Source organism: Pagrus pagrus (genome assembly GCF_965226575.1).
Source record: "Pagrus pagrus genome assembly, chromosome: 7".
Taxonomy (NCBI): domain Eukaryota; kingdom Metazoa; phylum Chordata; class Actinopteri; order Spariformes; family Sparidae; genus Pagrus; species Pagrus pagrus.
Genome location: NC_140191.1, coordinates 2,612,600 through 2,636,863, shown reverse-complemented (window position 1 = coordinate 2,636,863; position 24,264 = coordinate 2,612,600). Strand labels below are relative to the sequence as shown.

General features: G+C 42.2%; 1 protein-coding gene across 4 annotated transcripts in view; it reads left to right on the top strand.

Annotated features, from left to right (window-relative positions):
• Positions 1-24,264, top strand: part of bbs9 (Bardet-Biedl syndrome 9) — a 163,444-nt gene that overhangs the window by 43,193 nt on the left and 95,987 nt on the right. For all 4 annotated transcript variants that reach the window (XM_084358631.1, XM_084358632.1, XM_084358633.1 and 1 more), the window contains exons 14-18: positions 166-270; positions 15,405-15,545; positions 16,051-16,146; positions 16,816-16,988; positions 17,227-17,379. In XM_084358631.1, coding sequence (XP_084214757.1) covers positions 166-270; positions 15,405-15,545; positions 16,051-16,146; positions 16,816-16,988; positions 17,227-17,379 — 668 coding nt within the window. The remainder of the gene's footprint in view (positions 1-165; positions 271-15,404; positions 15,546-16,050; positions 16,147-16,815; positions 16,989-17,226; positions 17,380-24,264) is intronic.

Here is a 24,264-nt window from a genome sequence, read left to right as displayed (position 1 = left end):
GTAGTTAAAATAATTATTGATTTTAGTGATATCTTTTACTTTTCAGACTGCTGAAAGAAACTTTCAGAGATTTCACGTAGTGTGAGAAGCTCGTGGAACAGATGCTTGACTATGACGTTTTTATTTCCATCTTAAAGTCGACATGTTTCTGTCCTTTCACTTCAGGTATTGGTTCGTCCACTGTTGTGGCGTTTTCAGCTTTCCTCAACGGCCGCTACCCCCCCGCTGACCTGACCGGAGACATCACCGTGTCCTACAGCTCGCCGACAGGTAAACACACGCACACACACGAGTTTCATGCCGGTTTCCATGTCTGCGGGTTTAATTCCAATCAAAACTTTTATTTTAACAGAATAAAACATTTTGACAGCTGGATTTTCCAGAAACATTGGTAGAGGTAGCAATTAGTTTCTGTTTAAGACAGAATAATTCAATCAAACTTGTCACCTTTTATTATTTCTTGACTGATGCTCTTTTCCAGACAGATACAGTGTTTATAGCTGGGCAAAGACCTACAATTCAAATCAAGTCTTTCAGTTAAACCCAAGACCCTGTCACAGAATTAGCATTGATGCAAGTTTCATTATAAATGAAGTTGCAGTCTGAAGTGTAACATCTCATCCAGTTTTTCTGCAACTTTGCTGAATACCAGCTGCTAACAGAGCGCTCACTTGACGTAAGGACATCTGGGCTCTTTCCAGACGAGCCCAGTTCATCCCCCTGCTCACTCCAGGCATCTGTTTCCAGGCCCTGCAAAATTTCTGGAAGATATTACTTTCCCCTGCAAACCAACAAAACCACTCTTTATTTCAAATGTCACAGACGTCTTTTTTTTAAAAAAAATGAAAAAATACAGATTTTAGCATTTGCTCAAAAGAGCAGCTCATGAAAAAAATCCTTGTTTTCATGCTATTGTTTCCTTTGGATTACATTTGCTTTGGCAGGCCTCTGTTGGTGGAACGGTTTCCCCTCCCCAGAAGCACACTTAATGTGAAATGTCTGGAAATATTGGGAAGTGTTTCTTTTTTGTTGAGCTTTATTGTGGTGCTAAAAATAGCTGAAAATAAGGAGCATGTCAATGGGCCTTGCAAGCCAAGCAGCTGGGGTAGAGTATGTAGGGGGGCTGATCCTGTGTTGGACTGAAGGTAGAAATGGAAGTTGGAGGAAGAACAGGCACGCAAGGACGGAAAAAAGAGAGAACACAGCTGAGGTAGGCTCGGAGTTGGATGAGAGGAAGGAGGTGAATTATTAGAGGAAAGATACGAAAGGTGGAGAGAAAGGAGGGAAGGTGAGGCCATATGTTGCTTGCAGTTGCCGTTCTTCTAAAGTTCCTCCACACCGAACTGGCTTTAAGCATTGAGGCAGGAAATGACCTTCCTAAAATATATTTTTATGCTCGAGCAATTACGATTTTTCTTTGTTAAAACAATGCAGCCAAACCCAGACACACAGTATGTACAAGTACACAAATTATGTGCTCACATATAGTTGGGAGTGAAGTGTATACTACACCTGGAGAAGTACAGGAAAATATGAACCTCTCGACTAAAGTATGTGGACATAAAACAAGCTGCCAATTACTGTGGTGAGACCTCATTTGAAAACTAATGCAAAAGAACTGCATTGCATTTAAAGGATGTTACTTTAACATGTTTTATACAGCTTTTTCTAAAAAAAAAAAAATGCATATGTCTGCAACATAAAGTCATATAATCATCAAAATAGTCACCAAATCACTGAAAGTCAACGCTGACCAGGCTCTGCTTTTATTGTCTGATCCAGCAGCAGGTCAAACTTCTCTGTTTTATTATGTGCGAGGAGTTGCAGCTTTGTTGACTGTTGTTGATGCGCCAGCAAATTAAGCTTGAAAACAAATTTTGATTAAGGCTGAATTACTACATAGCACTTTCACATTAATCTCATATAGATCAAAAGTCAAATGCGGTAACATTAACGCTATTTTTCACTCTCGAAGCCAACGACATAACCAATTTCAGATTATTTGAGACAAACACAGGGAAAACAACAGTTGGAGAAAAAAAGTGAGTCAGACAAAAATAATTTGACATGGGCGTGCTCTTGAAAGAGAAAAAGTACAGAACGAAGAACAGAAAACAGAGCTTCTAATTGATAATGAACAGACTCTTGTAAATCTCATGTCCAAGACCATGATGGATCCTAAAAGTGAATCCGAAGCACGACAGAGCATCTTCTGAGCGATCACCTACTCAAATCCAAAACGAAGGCACGGAAAATAAAACGTTTTATACGACAGTGAATTATAACACACAGTTAGTCATCACAATGTTCCTGACCTGCGCTTGTGTAAATGTCCTCTAAATGGACAGAATTCGCCCCCCCGCAATTTAAAAAATTAAAATTAGCTTCTCATTCATTTCTGTTTTCCCGCTAATACACTCTGCAGTGATGCAACCATCATGTGGAGTCCTGTCAGCTGTAACCTCTGGTGGTAAGCAGCAAAGTGGTCATCTTAAGAGCGTGTGTGCAGATGAGTGTGTGTGGTTGTAACTCTGTGGTTTGTGTTTTCCTGCAGCGCTAATCTCCATTAATGCCTCGTCTCCTCTCATCCTCTAAATGCTCTCCCGGTATGAGAAGAATGCTTCACTTTGTCTCTATCTCTTTTCTTTCTTTCTCCGCACCCACCCAGGGGTGATGATTACACCTTAAAACCACCTGCCCAACATAACGCCATCCCACCCAGTGGCTACCGTGCACCGTCTTTAAGCCCTACAAAGGCTCTGACATTTAAGAAGACTGTTGACTCCTTAAGCCCTTCAAAGGAGGCTCGACGGTGGCTGTAGTCGTTACAATCTAGAAAGAATTTCATTAGTGCCCCTCTGTGATTTTCTTCACACCCTTTCAATGGGCTTTTCCACAAACACACTTCAGAGAGATCAAGTGGTCAAGTTGACATTTACAGTGCATTGTTAGCTCATACACAATGGGCATTTTCATCCCAGCAGTCAAAGATAAGTTGCGACAGTGCGGATAATTTCCATAAAACACGGCCAGCCATGATTCACTGGTTGCTAAGCCAGTTCGTGTGGAAACCTAGGCAGCTAGTTGGCTGTCTTTCTTGTTTTCTCCTGTTTTAATGAGCCTGCCAGAGTGACCAGCATCTCCATATGTTGATGTCTCCAAGAGGCTGCAGTGTTTTCTTAGATCCTTCCTTGTTTAACTATCAGGCCTGAAATCCATTTGCAAAGAAACCGACTGTGTGAAGGCCAGCTGATGTTGTTGGCGTTTTCTCTGCCAAGAAGAACGTGTTCTCAGGCCTGTTCGCTTGAAACAAAGACTCAGGAACAGATTTTAGTGGAAAGTTAGGCCACTGGCCAAGGAACAAGTGATTTGCTTTTTGATGATGAATTTTTCAGTCAGATCTCATTTTAGCTTTTTTTCCCCAATGAACTGTTATTTATTTGTACTGAATGAACAAAATCTGGAACGTAGTATTTGTATGGTTATGTATCTGACAGCAAATGTGCGTTTGATAACGTGTTTTTCTGTTGTAAAATAATAACTTTTGAGGCTTGTGCAGCGTTAAAGTGCAGACATTTGATTTATTTACTTTCCCACAATTTAAATTACTTGCAAAGTCCTTTGGCAAGTTGATAGTAGATTCCCGTTAAGTCCTCTGGTTTGACCGTGATGCATTTTGTGTCGTGGACTTTGGTATAAGTTGTCCTCATCTTTTGATTTTTTTTAGTTTGTGTCTGAAGTCATGGATGTGGATTGTCTGTGCGTTTGTCTAAAAATGAACATCTGTATCCAGCTATCATTGTCAGATGCAGAAATACTTTGTAAGAATGGAACTACAGTTTTTACTCTTGTTTGGACAAATGGTCTGTTGGTACCGATCAATCATGATAATTTAAAAGACGTTCTTTGCTGGGGTTGAGGAGATTGGATGATACCACAGGCAGATCAGAGGATTAGCAATAAAATGCATAGTATTATGCAGAACCTGGCTCATGGACACTTCAGTACAGTGACGCAGGTACTCAACCTGGCACATCTCTTTGAGAGTCCACCGCCAAAAAGGAAGCAAATGCAGGGACTTAAAAAAAGGAATTATAAAACCCCTTTCACACTGGACAGAATGCCCACTAACATCTGGCTTTTGTCTTTAGTGGGAAAGGTTGCAATCGGCAGTAGTCCCAGAAATTTATCAGCTCCATTTCCAGCTGACAGTAATGGAAATATGACACCCGATGCCATTTTTCAAACCTTTTCAGGCTAAGGCGATGAGGGTAATGAAGGCTCGTCGCCTCAGCCGGTCACTTCTACGACTTTTCTCAGCCACAAATTCAATCAATCACACATTTGGTCAGTGTTGAGTTTGAAAGAGAGACTGAAGCAAAAGAATTTAAAAAGTAAGCATCCTATCATTGTCACTGGCCTCATGCTGCTTTCTGCTGTTTGCTGTTTTCCGGCACGTTTATGACGTCGAACGTGACAGAAAAAGCTAATTCCTCCACTGCAAATGGCGAGGAGTCACTTGCCTATTTTTAACAGGTATGCTCTAATTTCAGTGCAAAAATGGTTTAAGTTTTCAACTGAATGAGGAAAATATAACTGACAGTACTTTCTCTGTTAAGATTGTAAATAAAAAAACACAGACTTGTAAAAAAAGTTTGAGGAAAAGCTGAGATATTTTATTTCTAAGAATCTTAAAGATTAGCTACAGCACTTTGGTGTTTCTGTAGTCAATCATACATAAGAACGCCTTGTCAAACTTCTCGGTTACTACTGATGTAATAAAGGCTTCCAGTCATGAAACATTCAAGTGAATTTTTTTTTTTTCTATCGCACCGGCTAATGGATCCAGAATTTCACTCATTTCAGTCAGTCTAATTTCTCAGCCGTTGCAGGAGATTTTAAAACAGGAAAGACTGATTGAACACTGGCTGGCAGCCGGCCAGCAGCGGCTACCGTGAGCGTGAGTGCGTGTTGGACTGTGAGTGCTGTGAGTGCCTTCTTGCTCCATTTGACATGTCCTTTACGTTTAACTGGAGCTTTCACTCAGCATTGATGCTTTTTAGTTACTTTTTTTTCTTTTCTTTCCTTCCCTTCCTTTTTGTGTTGTTCCAGCCTTCTTTTCTTTTTTTTTTTCAATATAATTTTCTCCCCTGAAGTTCTGCTTTTTCTTTCTTTTCTTTGGCGGTACAGGGTGGCTCGAAGAGGTTGAGACAAAGTAATGACAGAAGTTAATGTTTGTTTTAGGGTTAGATAATATTGCTAAATATGAACCTATCTAGAGAATTTGTTGGCTGGATCAGAGGTAAAAGTCCCAATGTGTCAGTTCAGTTTAAAAATGTCTTGAATGTTATCCCACATAAAGATTATTATATCTTCAAGAAAAATACAGAATACCTAGAAACCTATTTAAAGTAGGGAACATGATAATTCACCGATTTGGCCTCAAAAGTTCATTAATTTAGGAGGCAGTTAGTAATGCTCATTTTTGGTCATACAAATTTAATATCCAACAAATATTATTAGGTTTTTAGTGGTGTTAATGTGATATACTTGACAGGAAATGCTAATTAAAAACAAGACAGAATTATGACGGACAGAGATCGAGAGTTATTGCAGGAAAGAGCGACGGCAGTAAGGAAGTGTGACTCTCATCGGGTTTAATAACATGTGAACTTTCTGACTCAGCACCTCGGTGCCTTTTCATTGGCCTGCAACCTGCCATCTGCTTCTCATTCACCTTCGCAGGAAATCCTCTTCGACCAATCAAATCAGAGCTTAATCTGCCAGACTTCTATGGCTGCGGCCTAAAGGTTAGAGAAGCAGGAGGCTGACTGTTTGAATCCCCGAGCAGCTGGGTGAATCTGGCAGCGAGGAGCCGGGATAAGAGATGCTCTCTCTTCCTGAATGAAAAAAATCAGTTTCACAACACAAGTCTTATTTTTATAATTCAGTTTTACTTGTCTGCTGTTTCTAAGCGTTGCTGCTTTGTTTGGCAGGCTGCTAACAGTCCTGCAGATAGGAGACAAAATCAGATTTTATTTGTTGCCTTCCACATGAAGTACAGTATCGTTAATACACACAGTTTTAATCCATTTCTTGTGTCAGAATGTTCTCACCATGTTGGAGTTCAATACAAGTTTATCATTTTGTCCTTTGTTTGATCCAATTGTGCCTAAACTATTATGAGAATACTTATTTTCTCTAGTTTCTGTCAGACAACGTTTCACACTAACCCCTTGACGAGCAGCTTTTTTTATTTGGATTTGGACATCTTATCATATTCGGGAATCGTTTCAGATCAGTCGGGAGGCTGCTCTCTCCTCCTGCGGTACTTTCCGAGTGTGTGGGAAGGCGAACAAAGCGCAGAGTGTTTTTAAAGTTTGTGTGTATCCATACGCAGGGAGACGGAGGTTTTCTAAGGGAATCCCCTCCTCTTCGAGTCCAGTTCATCCAGTGCTGCTTTGTTACTGGTCTGCAGTGAATTAAAGTATATAGGAGTGATACCTCTTTCTTTCTCTGTTCTGGTCTTTGATCTGTCTGAATTCTCTTTTTTTAACCTTGAACTCTCCTCCTCTTCTTCTCTGCAGAGCTTAATCCCAAAGGTAAGTGTTTGTAGGTTTGTAGTGCTGGATAGAATAGAGCGAGTAGAAACACACAAACACACACACACACACACACACACACACAAGACAAACATATACTGTAGACATACACTTATACTATATTTATACATTTGCTGTATTTTGGGACATGCATTTCAATATTCTCTTACATAGAAACACACACATAATCGAACCTACACCATCCGCATTCCAGCACACACACATTACTGTATATACAGGAAGAGACCGCTGCCTACTGTTTATGTTCCTGCAACATGATACTTGGCAAGAGTCTGTACACACACACACATAGTTGTACACACACACACACACACACACACACACACACACACACACTTCCTTACTGTATGGAATAAGAAAATATCCATTTTTATCCTTTTAAACTCTGTGCAGTTTACACAGAAATGTCATCTGTTTCACATACACACATGCATTCGCAAAACATGTTGACTCACATGTTTTACCACAGATAAACACACACACACACACACACACACACACACACACACACGTATTCCCGCAGTAGTGTTCCTAGTCGTCAGCCAGTGTTTGTTTTAGTCCATCTAAGTTTGTGTGCTCTGATACAGAATAGGATGTCCTGTAATCTATAGTGGGCTTAGAGGCCCTGCTGTAGTATATACACACACACACACACACACACACACACACACACACACACACACACACACACACGCTCGTACAGCAGTGTACTTTGTTTATCCTAGTCTCAATTGCAAATTATGCTCGTATGCATCTATTTTGCATCAGCCAAATACAATTTTGGGGAAACATAAACTGCCACAATTTGAGGTTTTTATTCAGTGTATCAGCCAGAAAAATAAAAAAAACTACAGCGGAGGGTTTTGGGGCCAGTGTTGGTGGATATGAATAACAGCAGGAGTGCTGTGTAGAACATTGCTGGTTTCAAGATTAATGAGCACGATGAAGGAATGAATACTACAGCCTATGAAGGAGAAGTTTACCGCACGACTTGTTCCACGGAGGCTTCAACAAAACGGGTACTTTAAGAAAGCGTATCAGTCCACATGCTTCTTAATAATGGTACCCACATGTATAAAATCACAGTTACATTAGACATACAATAAAATGTTTTGTATCTTTATATAACGTCGACTAAATCTAGTCTAAATAAAGCCTGTTGGCAAGTACCAGTGAGCAATGATAACACTACAAGTTTAGCATCGGTACGTATAGATTCTGAATATTTGAAACCGTTTCATTACTAATTTTATGCTGTATCTTAAATTATATGAACTCTGAATTCATGTATTTCTTCCCATGGTATCAAACATAGAATCAAATATTGATATTTTTCAAGGTACTGTGTCAAAGTCAGACATTACAGCATCATGACAACGCTATTGTGAAGTCAATATTAATTGCACAGTATAATGGCTATAAAATAATGACACAATCTTTAGATTAGTCCCATATAAACTTATAAACGTTGATATTCTGTCTGCCAGCTGGCATGAAATCTCACAGGAAATTGAAGGCTTATCCAGTCAGGATGGCAGCCTGGCACCATCTCCGTCTGCTTTCACATCGTCATTTTAGACTAAACTGATAAATGCACTCACGTTTGGTCCTGTGTTGTTGGTCAGTTCCTACTCTAAAAACGATTCAGTTGTCTTTACGACACTGGCGTCGACAATAATACCACTTGGAAACACCGGGGGTGAGAGTCGTCTGATCCCATTTAAAACATTAAGCTAACTAAAAAGTTTCTGCAAGTGTGTTCAACAACTTAGTGCATCAAGTGTTTAGTAAACATTAAATGCCACGGCTATTAAGACTATAGTATGATAGTTAAGTGTGGGTTATCAATGAATCAGAGCATTGAAAATGGCAACAAAAGTTTTTCCTCGCCGCTGTCGCCAAGTGTTTGCTCATGGTGGAAAATTGGGTCTCTGTAAATTAAAGAGTACAGTCTCGACCTGCTCTATACTGTATGTAAAGAGCCATGAGATAACTTTTGTTGTGATTTGGTGCTATAAAAATAAAACTGACTTGACGTGTAAATTTAATCATTAAACTGTTCAGCACTACAGAGTTGTTGAGGCCTGGTTTAGGAAAAAGATCTCAGTCACTGTTACGTAATAGAAACGACAGATTACTGACATACTTTAAGACACAGACGAGAGCTGCGGCCGTCTTGCGTCGAACGATAACATTTATCCTTTTATCAGTCATCCAGAAATCCACACCTGCACTTTCTGGCTCTCAGTGGGGCCATTTAATGCAAATCACTAATACAGTAATACAGCTGCACATGAACATGATTTGTTGAAGAGCGGGCCGTGCTGTGACTGAGCATCACAGAGGAAATGATAAAAAAGACACACGCACACAAAGAATGTGTATGTATGTATGTATTGCATGCAATGTCAAGACACACACACGCGCGCGCGCGCGCGCACACACACACACACACACACACACACATCATTGGTACACATATATACACGCAAACGCTACACACACACACACACACACACACACACGGCTGACATCACTGCAGCTGTGGTAAGAACCTGATCCTGTACAGTGGTCCTCTACTCAAATAAACTCTGTGGTCTCTCTCTGTCTTCCCCCTCTCACACTCTCACACACACACACACACACACACACACACACACACACACACACACACACACAGATTTCCTGATAATTGGAATCAGCCTCCAGTGAGACAGCAGTACACTGGAGGTACAGCAGCTTTAACAAGTAGCAGCAGCTCAATTGTGATTTTAAGTGTGTTTAACAGTTGACAAAGCTTCATTTCCCCCGTCACCAGTAGTGGAGGCAATTATTAGAAGTTAAGTCTGGGGTCACATGTCATACGATATCGATGTGGATTCAGGTGTATCAACACTCTTAAAGGGCCATTCTGTGAGATACGGCCAGAATTTTAGTTTCAAACATTCAGAGTGTGAAGAAACGACAACAACAGCAATATTGATGTTTATGTAATAGCCCACTTAGTTTCAGCTGGGAGATGAAAAATCAGTGATTTTGCTACTTAGACCAATAAGTAAAGAAATTAAACGTACACAGTGTCAAGAAATCAAATATTTTTACGCTTGTTTCCTTACTAAAGAGAAAAATACCACTGTACACATCAGAATACAAGTTTCTCTCTTTTAGTGGACTAAGAAGAGCTTAATTTTCCTCGGTATCTCATCGTAAAACACGCCAAAACAGTCTCGGCTTGTCTCCCCACAATCACCTCCGGTTTGCTGGAAACAAATCTTCAATTCACCGATTTAATATGTGAAAATGTTCTGGCTTTATATGCTGATTTCTCCCGCTACTGATGTCAAACTCTCACTCACTCCTCTCCTCGTCTGCGGTAACTTCTCATCCTGGGGGCATAGTCCTGATCAGAGCTGCCGTAAATCACCTCCATACTGTATCCCCTGACCCCCGTCAGTCTTGGAGGCTGTGTTCAGCCTCAGTCGGGAGTCCAGCCGTGTTTACCGGTCAGCTTCTGAGCTCTGGTCCCTGCAGTGAATCCCCGGTGATCCAATGTCACGGTCCAAACCAAATCCAGTCAACTAATAAGGCAACAAGCTCCATGGCAACAGCAGCTTATTTATTTTGTTTACACCTTTAGAAACCGTCACATCCCAGACTGCAGATTACAGAAGACTGACGCTCAGGACAAGCAGACAAACACAGTAACCTCAGTTTACTGTAACTGAGATGTGGTGTTTAGTCAGTTACTCATTCTCTGGCTTCAGTCTCACTGAAACATCTCGTCAAACACCGACAGTCTGCTTTTTGTCTTTTTCCACCGTTTCCTGTCTTCCTTCATGTCATCAAACCGACTAAAACTGTGACGTTTGACGTAGGCGAGTGATGCAACGTTTATTTATTGCCATGGCAACGCCCACAAATTGCGATCCGACATTTAAACTCGGCTCCCGTTGAGGTGACGTGACTCAGGATATGACTTTAGCAGATACAGAATACAATTGAGTAAGTTGGAAATTGTAAGTGTCCCCATGAATCTCACTGCTGTTCACACTGATGAGAAAACATAAAATGAGTCATGTCAGAGGAGTAAAACTACAACAGCAGCAGTGTTTTACCGTCGTATAAGCCTTTCATGAACTCGTGCATGTATTGGTCTAACTGGCTTTCCTGGATCGTATGTTGTTTTCTTTCTGGAACCTGTCGCAGCATTTCCACTCGAGTGAAGCCACTTGCAGTACGAACACTCACTTAATCACAAACTTGTCGGACGACTCGCCTCGAATGTCAGAATTCAAGTCCACATTTAGGCACCGCTGCTTCAATGTGTCTCTACATTATAGATGTACATTTTCTTTCCTACCTTATGTTTTGAGATCTCGTCTAATTAACTGGAAATTCAGACTGTTTCAAAGTGTTTTTATTCACCTTTTCCCTCAAGAAATAGAAACTTGAACCTGTCGATCTCAGTTTCAGTAGAAGTTTAGTTAAAAGTATTTACAGCCTTCAGCCTTTCCTTGATAAAACATTCAGTGATCCCTGAGGGTGAGTTTTAGCGACAATTAGTAACACAATACAGCAGAGAAAAAATAAAATGAGAATAAAGTTAAAACCGAGGAGGGATAATGATTTTAGGCAGATGTGGTTTGTGGGTTCATATCAGGTTTTGGGTCAGCGCAGCAGGGATTTTACGTTTATTAATACAGCATGAACAGGTTGACTTATGAGAAGACGTTTTGATAATTTAACACAGTTATGTGTCGTTTTTACAAAATATATGTCACATTTGTTGCTGTATTATATGTATTGTATATTAAACATAATACAGCTGTCTGGAGGTCCCAAAGACTCTCACAGATGTGACGCTATTTAAATGTTTGTCTTGTGAAATGTAGTAACACACACACACACACACACACAGCGATACACACTGGCTGTGCAGGTAAATCTCTGTATGGAGGGTGTAACCTGGTGACGACAGTCTGGGAATGTACAGAGGTGGAGTAGAACAAGACGAGATTTACAACCATGCACACACACACGCACAGACACACACACACACACACGCACAGACACACACACACACACACACACACACTGTGGTGACTAGTAAATGGCGATGCTGAACTTCAGAAAAAATGTTTCCCCTGGCCTTTTTTTTTTAGCCCCACATGACCTCCACTCCCTTCCTCTTCCTCCATCTTACTCTTCCTTTTTTCCATCCTTTCTTCCTCTCTTCCATCTCTTCCCTCTTTCTGTTATCTTCGGTTTTACGCTGGTTATATTTCCTTCCTCCCTCTTCTCTCTCGCCCTTTCTCTCTTTTTCCCGATCTATCATTAACACCAGAGGAGAAGAGTCTCATGTTTTAATGTTAACTTCCTCACAGCTCACTGATTCAACCTGTGTGAACGTACATAGTCGATCTTGTGGCCTCAAAAATAGATTTTGAAAACCAAAGCAGGGGTCTGGAGTCCCTCCCCAAGAACGATTAGAGTTCAGGAGACTTTGTTTCCTGTATGCTGGTGACTCAGATTCAAAGAAATAACAAGTACACTGCAACAGCAAATGTGTCATAAATCTGGAGAAATACCGGAGAACTGTGACCCCAGGAGGAAAACCAGAAGAGCCTCCTGTGAAAATCAGCTGGGTTGACATTCATTTTTCAAACATCTCAAAAATGTTACGGTCTCCATGAACCATAATCTAGATACCTGAGTGAAATAAATGTCTTAATGTTCATTCAAAGGAGGGATGCAGATGGTGAAGTTCAGTTTCAGTGATGCTGCTCTGCTGGTTTGAAGATTTGTATTATTGTATGGGTAAATTAGTAAATTTAAATCAACATAAAGTTTCAATGCTGGCAGTTTCTTCTTTTTCCTGAAATTGACTAAAATGAGACGGCCTGAATGTTTGTATTTGTTAGAGGTCCTCTGCATCTTCTGAAATCTATGCAGGCAGGTTAGTAGAGCTGATACAGATATTGTGTGACGGGTCCACATGCTCTCCTTTTTATACGTCCAGTGTAGCAGTCCTCGCAAACCCCTGCATTTATTAACCCAAGTCTGTTTTTGTTTCATTCAAGCAAGCAGTGATTCACATGACTCAAATCTACTTTCTGTTATTTTGAACTTCACATGACTTTGGTTACTTGACAGTAGAGTGAGCTACCTCTATGACATGTGAATAAATTCTGAGGAATGCAATTAATATCTCCAGAAAAAGCTACTTGATGGGCCTTAAGTTAAGATTATTTAGATGCCTAATGATTGATCAGAGTCCTCAGTTTCACCAGAGTTCATTTTGTTTCAGTCTGGCTGTTTATATCTACGGCAGGAGGGAAGTATCACTTACACAAGAAGGGCTTTTAAAGAGCCACACCTGTGTCTGCCTAGTCATCCCACTAACTCCATATATATACAGTATGCTTTACCTTAGTGTTGACCGTTTTCCAAAGCATACCGCAGTGTTTTTCAATTTTTTTAATGTTGTTTTCCTTCCTTTGAGGGCGGCCAGTGGTTTCATTCATTTCAGTATGTTATGAAATTCAACTTGGAGAGACTTGAAACCTGCTTGAGTCGGCAATCCATCACTGTGTACATCACATGTCCGCTCTGATTACTGTCAAAGTTACTTTAAAACGCTGTGGTGCAGCTTGAAAAAATGGCCAGCAGAAATGTAAAGTCTGTGATTTTATATAGTAAACAGACAAAAAAATGAAAAAACCCTCAAAATTGCCTCTTTGCTACTTTAAAGAAAAACTAAAAACATTATAATTATTTTAGAAAACATCTGGAACTGATGTTTTTTGCACGTATAAACACCGAAGAAACATGTCTGCAGATAGAAGTTGGACAATATATAAGACTGATTCAATGGGACACAAATATAACAGAAGTGCTAATAAACGGTATATTTTACAGCTTTCGTAGCCGTTGATGTGTAGAGCAGCCATTCTGGATTTTGAGGTCTGGTATAATGAGCTGTGTCCGACTTTCTGAGTCAGAAACCCGACTTCAGGGGGCATCCAGCTGAAAATGCAGACTGGGAACTCGGAAATTACGATGTAATTAATTAAGCTTGATGTTGAAAATGACAGAAATACATTGCCTACGTTGAAAACTCTTCCTACGTGGAGAATTATTAGCACATTGAGGAGAAAATGACTTGATACTAATGAAATCTGTCCATGCAGCAAGAAGTCTTTACTTCAGAAGAAATCTTGAAATGAGTTGGTTCAGTCTAGATTTAATTCAGCTCTTCAATGGTTTGACATAAGTGGAGTTTTTAAATAAAATGACTTGAGATCAGACTGCTTCAGTGAAGAATTATGTCAAATAAACTAAATATTAACAAAGCAAATATTCAAAAAGTTAGTACCATTATCAGTTGAAGAATAAGCCACGAATTCAGAGATAGAAATGAGTAAAAAACACTTTTAAAACAAGATAATCTCATAAATCCCAAAGATTTTAAATCTTGGCGAGCGCAGAGCTTTTGTCTCCACGTACGACACATCGACTCTGACAGCATGCGTGTCCGACCCTCTCTGTTGTGTTTGTTGGATGTGAATTACTGCTGATCTTTTCAGTCGCCCAGTAACGAAGGGTCAGTGAGAATTAAACGGGAGAGGAGAAGAAAGTAGACCACAGTCCTTTGTAAAAACTCCATTCATTTTTTTTTCTCCTCCCTCCTCAGTTCTCGACTGTTTTCCTTGGCTTCCCTTCTTCCCTTCTTCTCTCTCTGCCACAGTTCATGTATTCAAAGCGAATTGAATTATTCACATAATCACATAATAATTGCGTGCGTGGAATGAAAAGGTGCACAGTAGTTGCAGGTAATTATTACTATCTGTAATAACCTGGAACATTCCATAATTAAACCGTCCCTCCCTCCCACCACGGCTGTCGTTTCTCATATTATTCCTGTTTCAGTGCGTCTCTCTCTCACGCTGGTTTATTTCCACTCGTTTTTCTGCTTAACTCGGGTTTTTCTCCCTCTCCTGTCGTTACAGCTCTCCTCCTCACCCCCAGGTTCCCTTCGCTCCATCTCTTCTTAACAACCGTTTTCCTCCATCACTCCTTTCCCTCGCTCTGTTATTCTAGCTAAGTGTAGATTTCTGCCAAGCTCAGCACTGCTTAAGCTCAGGACATAGTTATAGTTGGCCTTAACTCGCCTCCTCCCCTCTTTTTTCTTCCTCTCAAAAGTTCCCCCCCAGCTTTTCACAAAACTTCCTTTTCGGCGCTTCGACAAACACCCCTCCGAAACCCGGGTGTTGATGTTGAGTCTCTCGGTCTCCCAGCCCTCAGATACTCGTGTAATCTGAATATCTGCAGTGTTGACTGTGTTAACAAATGTTAACTGACCGCTGTTTGGAGAGAAAGCCCTAAAATCGATGTGCTGACCTCGTTTGATTCGCCGTAGGGGGAGTGTGGTGGAGAAGGGAGCTGCTAAAAGGGGAAACGGGCTTGACTTTAAGCTTGTTTTTCAGGAAAAGCGCTAACAGAAGGGAAATATTGGAGAGAAGTGTAAAATAAAGGAGAATTAATCAATTATATTACCGTTTGTTGTTGTAGATCTAGCATTTGTCGTATCACTAGAGGCTGCTCTGAAAGACAAAACGATATGTGTTCTGTGTTGCAACCTCGCAGCTCGTCTGTTGCAGGCGTTGGCAGCTCAGTGGCTCGGCTCCAACATGGACGGCACTAAATTGTGGAAAACAAAAAAGGAACTCAAAATTGTTATAAAAGTAGTTTTTCAATTTTGCTGTATTTATTTTTTCTCAGGAGTTCCCAGGGTTCTCCAGTCCAGGTTCAGTCTTCCTCTGGGGTTGGTGTGTGTACCTTCCTCTCCTGCCAAAACCACCAAGTTTAAGATCACTGTGGACACCAACCAGGCACCGGTCGACCTCAGCTCCATGTTCCCAGGTAAAACACACACACAGTGTGGGCAGCATGTTGATGGAGGCGAACTTGCAGGTGATTGCAGTTTTTGTGTACATGGCAGAGTGCAGGATGAGACTAACACTGCAGAAGAAGAACATATATTTGTTATGAATCAGCTTGTGGTTGCGTATTTATACAAATGTGTTTATTCATGTTTATTTGTGATTCTGTGTGCGTGTGTGTGCGTGTGTTTCAGTCCTGGGAATCTCTGCTGTGTTTCTCAGTTATCTAACGATCAGCTACAATCAGCAGCACTGACGTCTAAACACACACTCCATGTTCATACAGAGGCTGTGCTCTTTGTGTAAAGAGGGATTTGTGTCAGCTCAGGCCTGCTCATATTGTGTGTCTTTGTGAACAGTGCGACTGTATCTTGTTCACCTTTTTTGTTGGCGTCTTGCATCGTGATAGGCTGTCCTATCTGTCTCATCACACTGCTGTCTGTCTTTCTGTCTCTGTCTCTCTCTCTCTCTCTCTCTCTCTGCAGAGTTTTCAGGGAAGTCAGAAGATAAGGATGGGAACAGTTTGGCTTTCCAGTTCCTGTCAGGAGCCAAGGTTACCGTGCTGGCCTCCAAGACCTCCCGTGAGTCTGACTACAGTACTGCATGATGCACAGGATTTCTATAAGACACCATGAAAACAGGTTTAGACATAAATGTGGGAGTTGTCTAATTAATACAGCACAAGTTCAGGGCTTTAAATGTTTTACCAGATGCAGTTTCCCAGTAATATCTATATTACTTGATGTTGTTTTTTGCTTTTGATGCATCATGTGATACCTCTCCAAACCTAACTTAGTTACAGTTAGTTAGTTGCAGCCCTGCCCCTGGTCACCTTCCTATACCTGTACCTCTTTCGGAGAGCTGTTTTTTCTCTCATCACTTCTTCTATAGACTGTTTATTATGTCTTACGATCTTTTGCAATATATTAATCAGACTTATTGACTCCTTTGAGAACCACTTGATGCTTTTCATCAACAGTCTAAAACTGTTTAAGCTTGATTGCATAAACCTTTGATACTTTTTCCTGCTTTAAGGAACCTCTCTTTCATTTTATTTTTGTTCCAAAGATACAATTTGCTAGTATTTAATTTTTAGTAACTTGATATTAAATACATACAACCTTTTTAATAACTTTTTTGTATTCTTCTTGTGTTACATCAGTACCATTTTTAGATATCTTCTTAAATTTAACTTTCATTCATTGCCATAAAAAGGACTGTGTGTAAGACTGTGTCTGTTTGTTTGTCAGAGCGTTACCGTATTCAGAGTGACAGTTTTGAAGACATGTGGTTGGTGGTGAAGGAGTTGGTCAGAAGATTCGACCGGCATTTCTCCAAGCTGGGAGTGAAAGACTTCAAGAAGAGCTTCAGTGGACCGCTCCCGCTGCAGGAGTACTTCCTGTCAGTAGACCACCACTTCCAGGTACACACACAGATGATAAAGTGATGTTAAAGCCACCGATATCAGAGGTCAGGACTAAAAGAAAATAATCTAATTCTTAATCTTCTAAATCTTAACGGTTAATACAATCAACGACTTCACATCTGCTGCAGTTTGTTTGTAGTTGATGCCTCATTTGACCCAAACAAGCATCTCCAAGTAAATGATGAAGTCATTTTGTCTCCCTGCTGGTGTGTGGGTGTGTGTGTGTGTGTTTTAGCTGCGTGTCAGTGCTCAGCAGTACCAGGATCTGCTGTCAGAGCGGGCGGTCCAGTTCAGAGCCATCCAGCGCCGCCTGCTGACTCGATTCAAAGACAAAACCCCGGCACCGCTGCAGAACCTGGACACACTGCTGGACGCCACTTACAGCCAGGTCAGACAAACTCACTCACTGTTGGCTCTGCTGGGAGACTGGGGTGATGCTCACAAGGGTCCCCGTTAGGAACCCTGAGGGGACGCTGGAGGACATTTTTAGGGCGACGAAACTCCAAGCAGAGACAAAATTATTGAGACTGCTGCAGCTGAGACCTGAAGGTGGTCAGAAATGTGGAAAAAGTGTAATTTTCTAAAGTTGTCTGACTGTTGGAGGTAAAGTTATTACCTTAGAGAGTGAGTCTAACTCTCCAGCTCTCTTTTGCTGCCTTTCATTAACTCACACAAACACACACACACACACACACACACACACACACACACACTTTACATATACACACATTCAGAGCGTTGACATGTTGGTGTAGATTTACAGTGTGAGAGCTGTATTTTGCTGATTTATAGACTTCCTCTCCTTATGTGATTAGCTGTGAGCTCACACCCAGTTTCTCTCTCTCTCTCTCTCTCTCTCTCTCACACACACACACACACACACACACTCAAAGTCCAAACAGACACAACTAGTCAAAGATACACTTGTACCCTCACGCGTATGTGTAGACACTCTCTACCCTGTGTGTGTGTGTGTGTGTGTGTGTGTGTGTGTGTGTGTGTGTGTGTGTGTGTGTGTATGCGCTGTAGTTGAGTTCAGTGTGAAGCTGATTGTAAAACAAACCAGCCGTTAAGCTTTTGTCTCGCCCTTTGTTTAAGTTTGATGTATTGGAGGGTGGAATTGTGTTTAGTGTCTGTGTGTGTGTGTGTGTGTGTGTGTGTGTGTGTGTGTGAGTGTCTCTGTGTTGAGTGTGTGTGTGTGTGTGTGTGTGTGAGTGTGTGAAACAAAGTGATGGTTCCTTGCCCCTCATGTTTACTCTAGAGGCCGACTTGGCGGTCACCAGCTCCACCGTCCATTAGCTTCTCGTTAGCGTAGCGAGGCTGGGTGACATCATCTCTTCATTAGCTGTTAAATCTGTCAGTACGTCACTGCTCGGCCCTCTGTGATCAGACCCATTCTCGCCGTTGGACCGGCACGGTGCTCCAACAATACACTAATTTAATGCACATTCACGTTTGGAGTTCAGAGGCATTGTTGGAGCCTAATGAGAGGAAATAAACGAGCTTGTTGAAGTCCTTAATGCCGTTCTAACTCAAATAAACAGTGCTCACCTCGGGTTGGCTCGGTCGTCGCCAGTTCTTAACTTGTCTGCCTTAAATGTTAATATGCTCACTCTGTTTAATGTCTGCTGCCTAAACAGTTTAATCAGCGGCACTTATTACAAACACACTTGATCAGCAGTGTTTTTTTAGGCATGTAAGGCAGAGTAAAAAAAGTCAGCAATCAACAGGTGATTTAAATACTTTGTGATGAAACTGTTGTGGCAGCTACGTGTTCGAGCAGAGAGAAACCGCTGGGCACTTTTATGCGACTCTATTATTAAATGGGACCGATTTTCCTTCCACTGACCACCTGTCTCACCTGACCTCTAAAGAGGCAAAGAGACACAATAGTGAGCTATAAAAATGTCATGCATATGACTCCTGTACTGCTCCTGCTCAGCTGTTTACATCCCTTAAAATAGCATGTATGTATCCCCATGTGACCACAGCTTGACTTTGGCACCACTTGGATCAGTGATCAGGGGGAACAATTCCCCGATGTGCTGATAAACGTATCACGGTCTAACTTCAACCCATCACACTACACCTCTTGTCCATCATACCTGAAGTTTTTTGGTTTGGTTTCTGTCTGTGTTAACCAAATTTTGAGTTTTGAAGCCTGTAGTCCAGCTTTATATGGTTGTGGCCATCTTGGTTTGTTGGACGCGCCGTGGTAGCGACTTGTTGATCACAAGGTAACCATGCCCTAAAACTTACCCTGTGAGAAGGAGAAGTACTCCCTGAGTGGTGACGTGTGCCTTATAAGTCACTGTAATATCATTAGTGCATGTTTGTATCTCTTTAAAACTGTGTGTAACCTCTTCAAATGTTGTGTTTTTGGCTCCTGATGTACAGTCTTAAATTACCTGTCAAAATGCCTCTTTCTTCTGCTACTCTATCTCTTTCTTTCCGTCTGATATCGGGCTCTGATATCACGACTCTTCAAGCTAATGCTCCCTGCTGTCACTCCTGTCCATCACCCGTTCTCTCTCTCTCTCTCTCTCTCTCTCTCTCTCTCTCTCTCTCTCTCTCTCTCTCTCTCTCTCTCTCTCTCTCTCTCTCTCTCTCTCTCTCTCCGTCTTCCCCTCTTCCCGCCATCCAGTAGCTCGTATGCGGGAAGTTTCTGACACACTATACACTCTGTAATGTATACACACCCGCCATAATGGAGGCTATCGACGGCTGGTCGGAAGAGTGATGAATGCGTCAAATTAATAATTCATGTCAGTATTAGGAGTCATGCTGCTGAGGCCAGGGCCAGCTCAGCAGTTTGTCTTCTGTAGCAGGACGGATTTCACGAGGATACATCACGATCTCATTTTAAAGGAGGTTGACGGAGCAGCTGGTAGAGGCGAAAAATCAAATGTGCTTTTATTCATCTTTCTTTTAGTGTATCTCCTTATTTCATCTGTTGGTTTTCTTACAAATGTCTTCTAGTTCAATCCGTTCTGCGCTCTGTTTTCATTTCTTACTTGCTTTCTCTCAACAAGAAGATATAAACAAACCATTTAACAGTGGATCAATTACACACAAGCGCACCTATTAGCTTCCCATTTTTTAAGACCTTGCTCAGAGGCACTTCAGTGGTCTTGATGTAGGAAGGTAGGACATTGTTCCTTTGCGTCTAGCACCTTAATTTGTTTAATGGATGAGTTCCTGGTCAAAAACCGTCACCAGGTGAAACCTCAGAGGGGCTATTCAGAAATTTTGTGGGTGCCGCAGCTCCATGCAAGCAATCACACTGCTGTCAGAAAGGCAAAGGAATGCGTGGCCAATCAGGAATGCCGGTGAACCAGGCACCTCTTTCATTTCGACTCAGAGGAATGTCTGCTGGGTAAATTTTCTGCATCAATCTTGGCTGATGGGGGGGATTTCCCCCTCGTTAGCGGTGTGTGTCTCCACATGCAGCGGCCGGCCATCGCCGACGAGCCGTCAGAGATAAGAGGAACGAGCTCCCTGTGAGAATACTCTGTGGTCGGCTGTGCATTTATGCAGCGGAGGATAATATTTCCATTGTTCATGCTGCCTTTATGGGCCTATATTTTATTCATGAATTCCTGAGAGCCGGCGAGCCACGTCTGACTTCATGTGTGTATACGTGTAAGCGCAGGAAACTTTTTCATCTGCCGACCACAGTGGCCGGATTCCAAAATACACCCGATGTTTGAACCGTTTGACCAGCCGGCTGTGATTGATGAGTTTCAGAATAGAGTAGGACCCATGAATGATTGTTTGTTACGTGTCACAGTGGCTGCTGGAGAAGACAAAATTCACCAGCTTGTTTTGTCATTGGTGGTCATTTCCAGCTCTGCTGTCTGAGTATTTCTGTCTTCTGTCCTGGTCGAAGGTGTGTTTCTCCTCCGACTCCCTCCCCCGTCACTCCTTAAAAAGCCATCAGTCATCGCAGCCCCTGTGTTTTACTCTCTCCCCTCTAACTGGTGTTTGATTAATCTCTGGCAGCCAGAGGTTAGCCTGGCGCTAGTGCTCTGTGGCTAACTAACTTGCTAACCTCTCAAACCCAAGGGGGAATCCCAGGACTGTCACTCAACCAAATAAAAACTAAAAGCTCTAAAAGGAGTTTGTGGAAATGGATGAAGAGAGGCCAAAGGGAGCAGAGCAAATCGAGGGAGGCTTTTCAGTTTCCATAAATATTTTCCCCGCCGCTGTTTCCTCTGGAGGTGAAACGTCCGTCGTTTGTTAGTGTTAGCATTAGCGCTGGGCTAGCGAGCGCTGATGTCTGGGGGGTGGCGGAGGGGGGCTTTTTTTTCGGGGAGCCGGGCCGGTCCGAGCCAAGCTGAGCCTCCCTGTAATTATGAGTTCAAACGCTGGAAGAGGGCGGCTCGCTGACTGACGGGGTGACTGACAGGCCGTCCAGGGGCCTCGCCGGGCCCCTAATGGAGGCTTCTGGTAGACAGCAGGTTGATTTATCTGGCCCCAAATGGAGCTCTAAACATGGCTAAACACAGATCCCACTGTGGAGCGCAGGACCACCGCCATTAACAGCCGGGCCTCTCACTCCCTGCATGCATGTGTGTGTTTCTAAGAGTGCATGAGGAGGAAGTGTGCATTTCAAGTATGTATGTATATGTATGTGTACTCATGTTTCATTTGGCTATTTGCATGTTTTCTCATTCATGACTGTGTGTGCATTAATGTGTATAATCATATTTCAGTGGACACTCAGGTGTCGTATTAGCAGCCCTGAAGTGCAGGCATGAGCTTCTGCATATCTTTAGATGTGTGTGTGTGTATCCATGCGTCCTGCTTGTGTCTGTGCATATAGTCTTGTCTCAGTTGACTCTCAGTGTGTTTGCGCATTAACGAGCGTGTGCTCATGAAGAGGGTGTGTGTGGTGTGAATGGCAGGCTCTTAGGTGCCCTGTGTGTTTGTGTATCAGATTAAAGGACCGACAGAAGCAGAGAAACTTCCTCTCTCTCTCTCTCTCTCATCCCCCGGGAGATGTTTCACCCCAGGAACACACACATTTACACCCGTCAGTACTCTCTCTCTCTCTCTCTCTCTCTCTCACACACTCACACACACACACACACACACACACACACACACACACACACACACACACACACACACACACACACACACACAGACCCCTCTCGAGGCTCAATGGAGCACAGAGGGTTGACGGTGGTCTGGTTTGTTTTCCCTCAGACAGTCTGTTTATGTGACTGTCTGTCTTATCAATGAATGGCTGTCTTTCATTCAGCTGACTGACACTCAATGTTCTGTGTATGTGTGTAACTGTGTGTGTGTGTGAGAGTGTGTGTGTGTGTGTGTGTGTGTGTGTGTGTCTGACGGGGGTGGGCTGTCCCAGGTGAGGGATGTTGTCTTTTTATCCCCTGATGAGGAGCCACAGCAAAGCCATTTGTACATGTGTTCAGACAGACACACACACACACACACACACACACACACACACACACACACACACACACACACACACACACACACACACACACACACACACACACACAGACCCACAGAGCCTCCTGAGGCCGTTGCCAGGTGTTTGCTGCAGGTATTGTGGTGAGGACAGTCCTGGGTAGTGCTACTGGTTTCTCTAAAGGAACAGTTCACCCAGAAATTTAAAATTCAGTCATTATCGATTCACCCTCACGCTGATGGAAGGTGACGTTTCGTAGTTCACGAAACATTTCTGGAGCGTTATAGCAAAACAACGTTCTCCTAAACAGGTCAGGACTCAACTACCAAAAAACCATAAAATGGCTCCACACAGCTCGCCCAGGGTAATCCGAGTCTACAGAAGCCCTGAGATCCCAAATTGATTCAAACATACGTTATCTCTATCCTCGATGGGAGATCGAGCTTGTGCATCCACTTCAGACGGGGTGCATTGCTAATGTTTTTTTAGCTCAGCAGCTACAGTGAAGATTTCGGCTCAACAATGGGTGTAAACGTCTTTTCAAATAAATTTGGGATGTAAGGGCTTCCAGAGACTTGGATTACGCCAGATGAGCTGTATAGAGCCATTTATGTATTGTTCTGTTTTTGTTTTTTTCATGTATTTGTCTTAAAATTTCCTGTTGTATATTTTTATTTTAATCTCTTTCTGCTTTACAATGTGGGATAGTCTCTGTTCAATTCCAGGTAGCAAATGTTTCAGATTCAGCTTTCGTAAAACTTTGTTACATCAGTAGTATCAGATAACTGTTCTGTGATAGAGCTTTGGTTCTGAGCCCAAACCAAATCCACCCCGCCCCGACCACCAGACAGATTCTGGCTGAGTCTGGCTCTAATTTCTCTCAACTCCCCCAAGCTTGATCAGGTCATGTTTCCTTTTATTTATCTTCCCCAGATTTTAATCAGGTTCGGGCTCATTAAACGCTGCGGCGTGTTGTTGCAGGCGGGATAACACAGAATCCACATCGGTTCCAGTCGGGTCAAGCCAGCTTTTTTTTTCTTTTTATAAGCTGTGGTCAGAAAGTTGTGTAAAAACAATCAGAGAGGGAGGAAGAGAGGAGCGAGGATGAAGCATCTGCACTGTTCTTTATCAGACAGACATAGATGACCTGCCAGAGGATTTCCTCATAGATGTGGTGGAGCTGGAGGAGACTTTATTATTAACATGTGGATGTGGTCAGGGGTGGGAGGGGGTAAGAGACTGTCGAGGAAGAGATCAGAGGGTGAAACGCACAGAAAGATGGATGAAAAACGCAGAAAAGAAAAACAAAGGATCAGAATTTTAGATATGCCAAATATCAAGACGTGCAGAAAGGCAGAACGATGAGACAAAATGAGGGAGAGAAAGAAGCAGAAGGAGATATAATAAGAAAGTAAGACAATAAATGCAGATAAAGCAGCTGAGACAGAGTAACATGAAAGTAAAGATCTGAATGAGGCATATGGAGGGAGAAAGAGAGTCGTAAATGATCTCCTCCACCCTCCTTTCCTTTCCTTCCTGTCCTCTGATCCCCACAGCTGAAAGAATCAAAGAACAAATCTGACTTTTATTGTCTGTTTTATTTCCTATTGATCTGCTTTCATCTGTCTGCTGTCTGTCCTGCAAATGACAGACTGAGCCGATCTCTCCATCATCCCACAGAGGGCAGACAGAAGGGAAGGGGAAGGAAACGAGACGGAGGAATGTGACAGTTTGAGGGCGATGTGTACATGAAATGTGAATTAATTATTTAAAGTGAGTGAAAGAAAATCAATGACATGAAGAAGCTGTGTGAGGAATAAAAATGTAAAC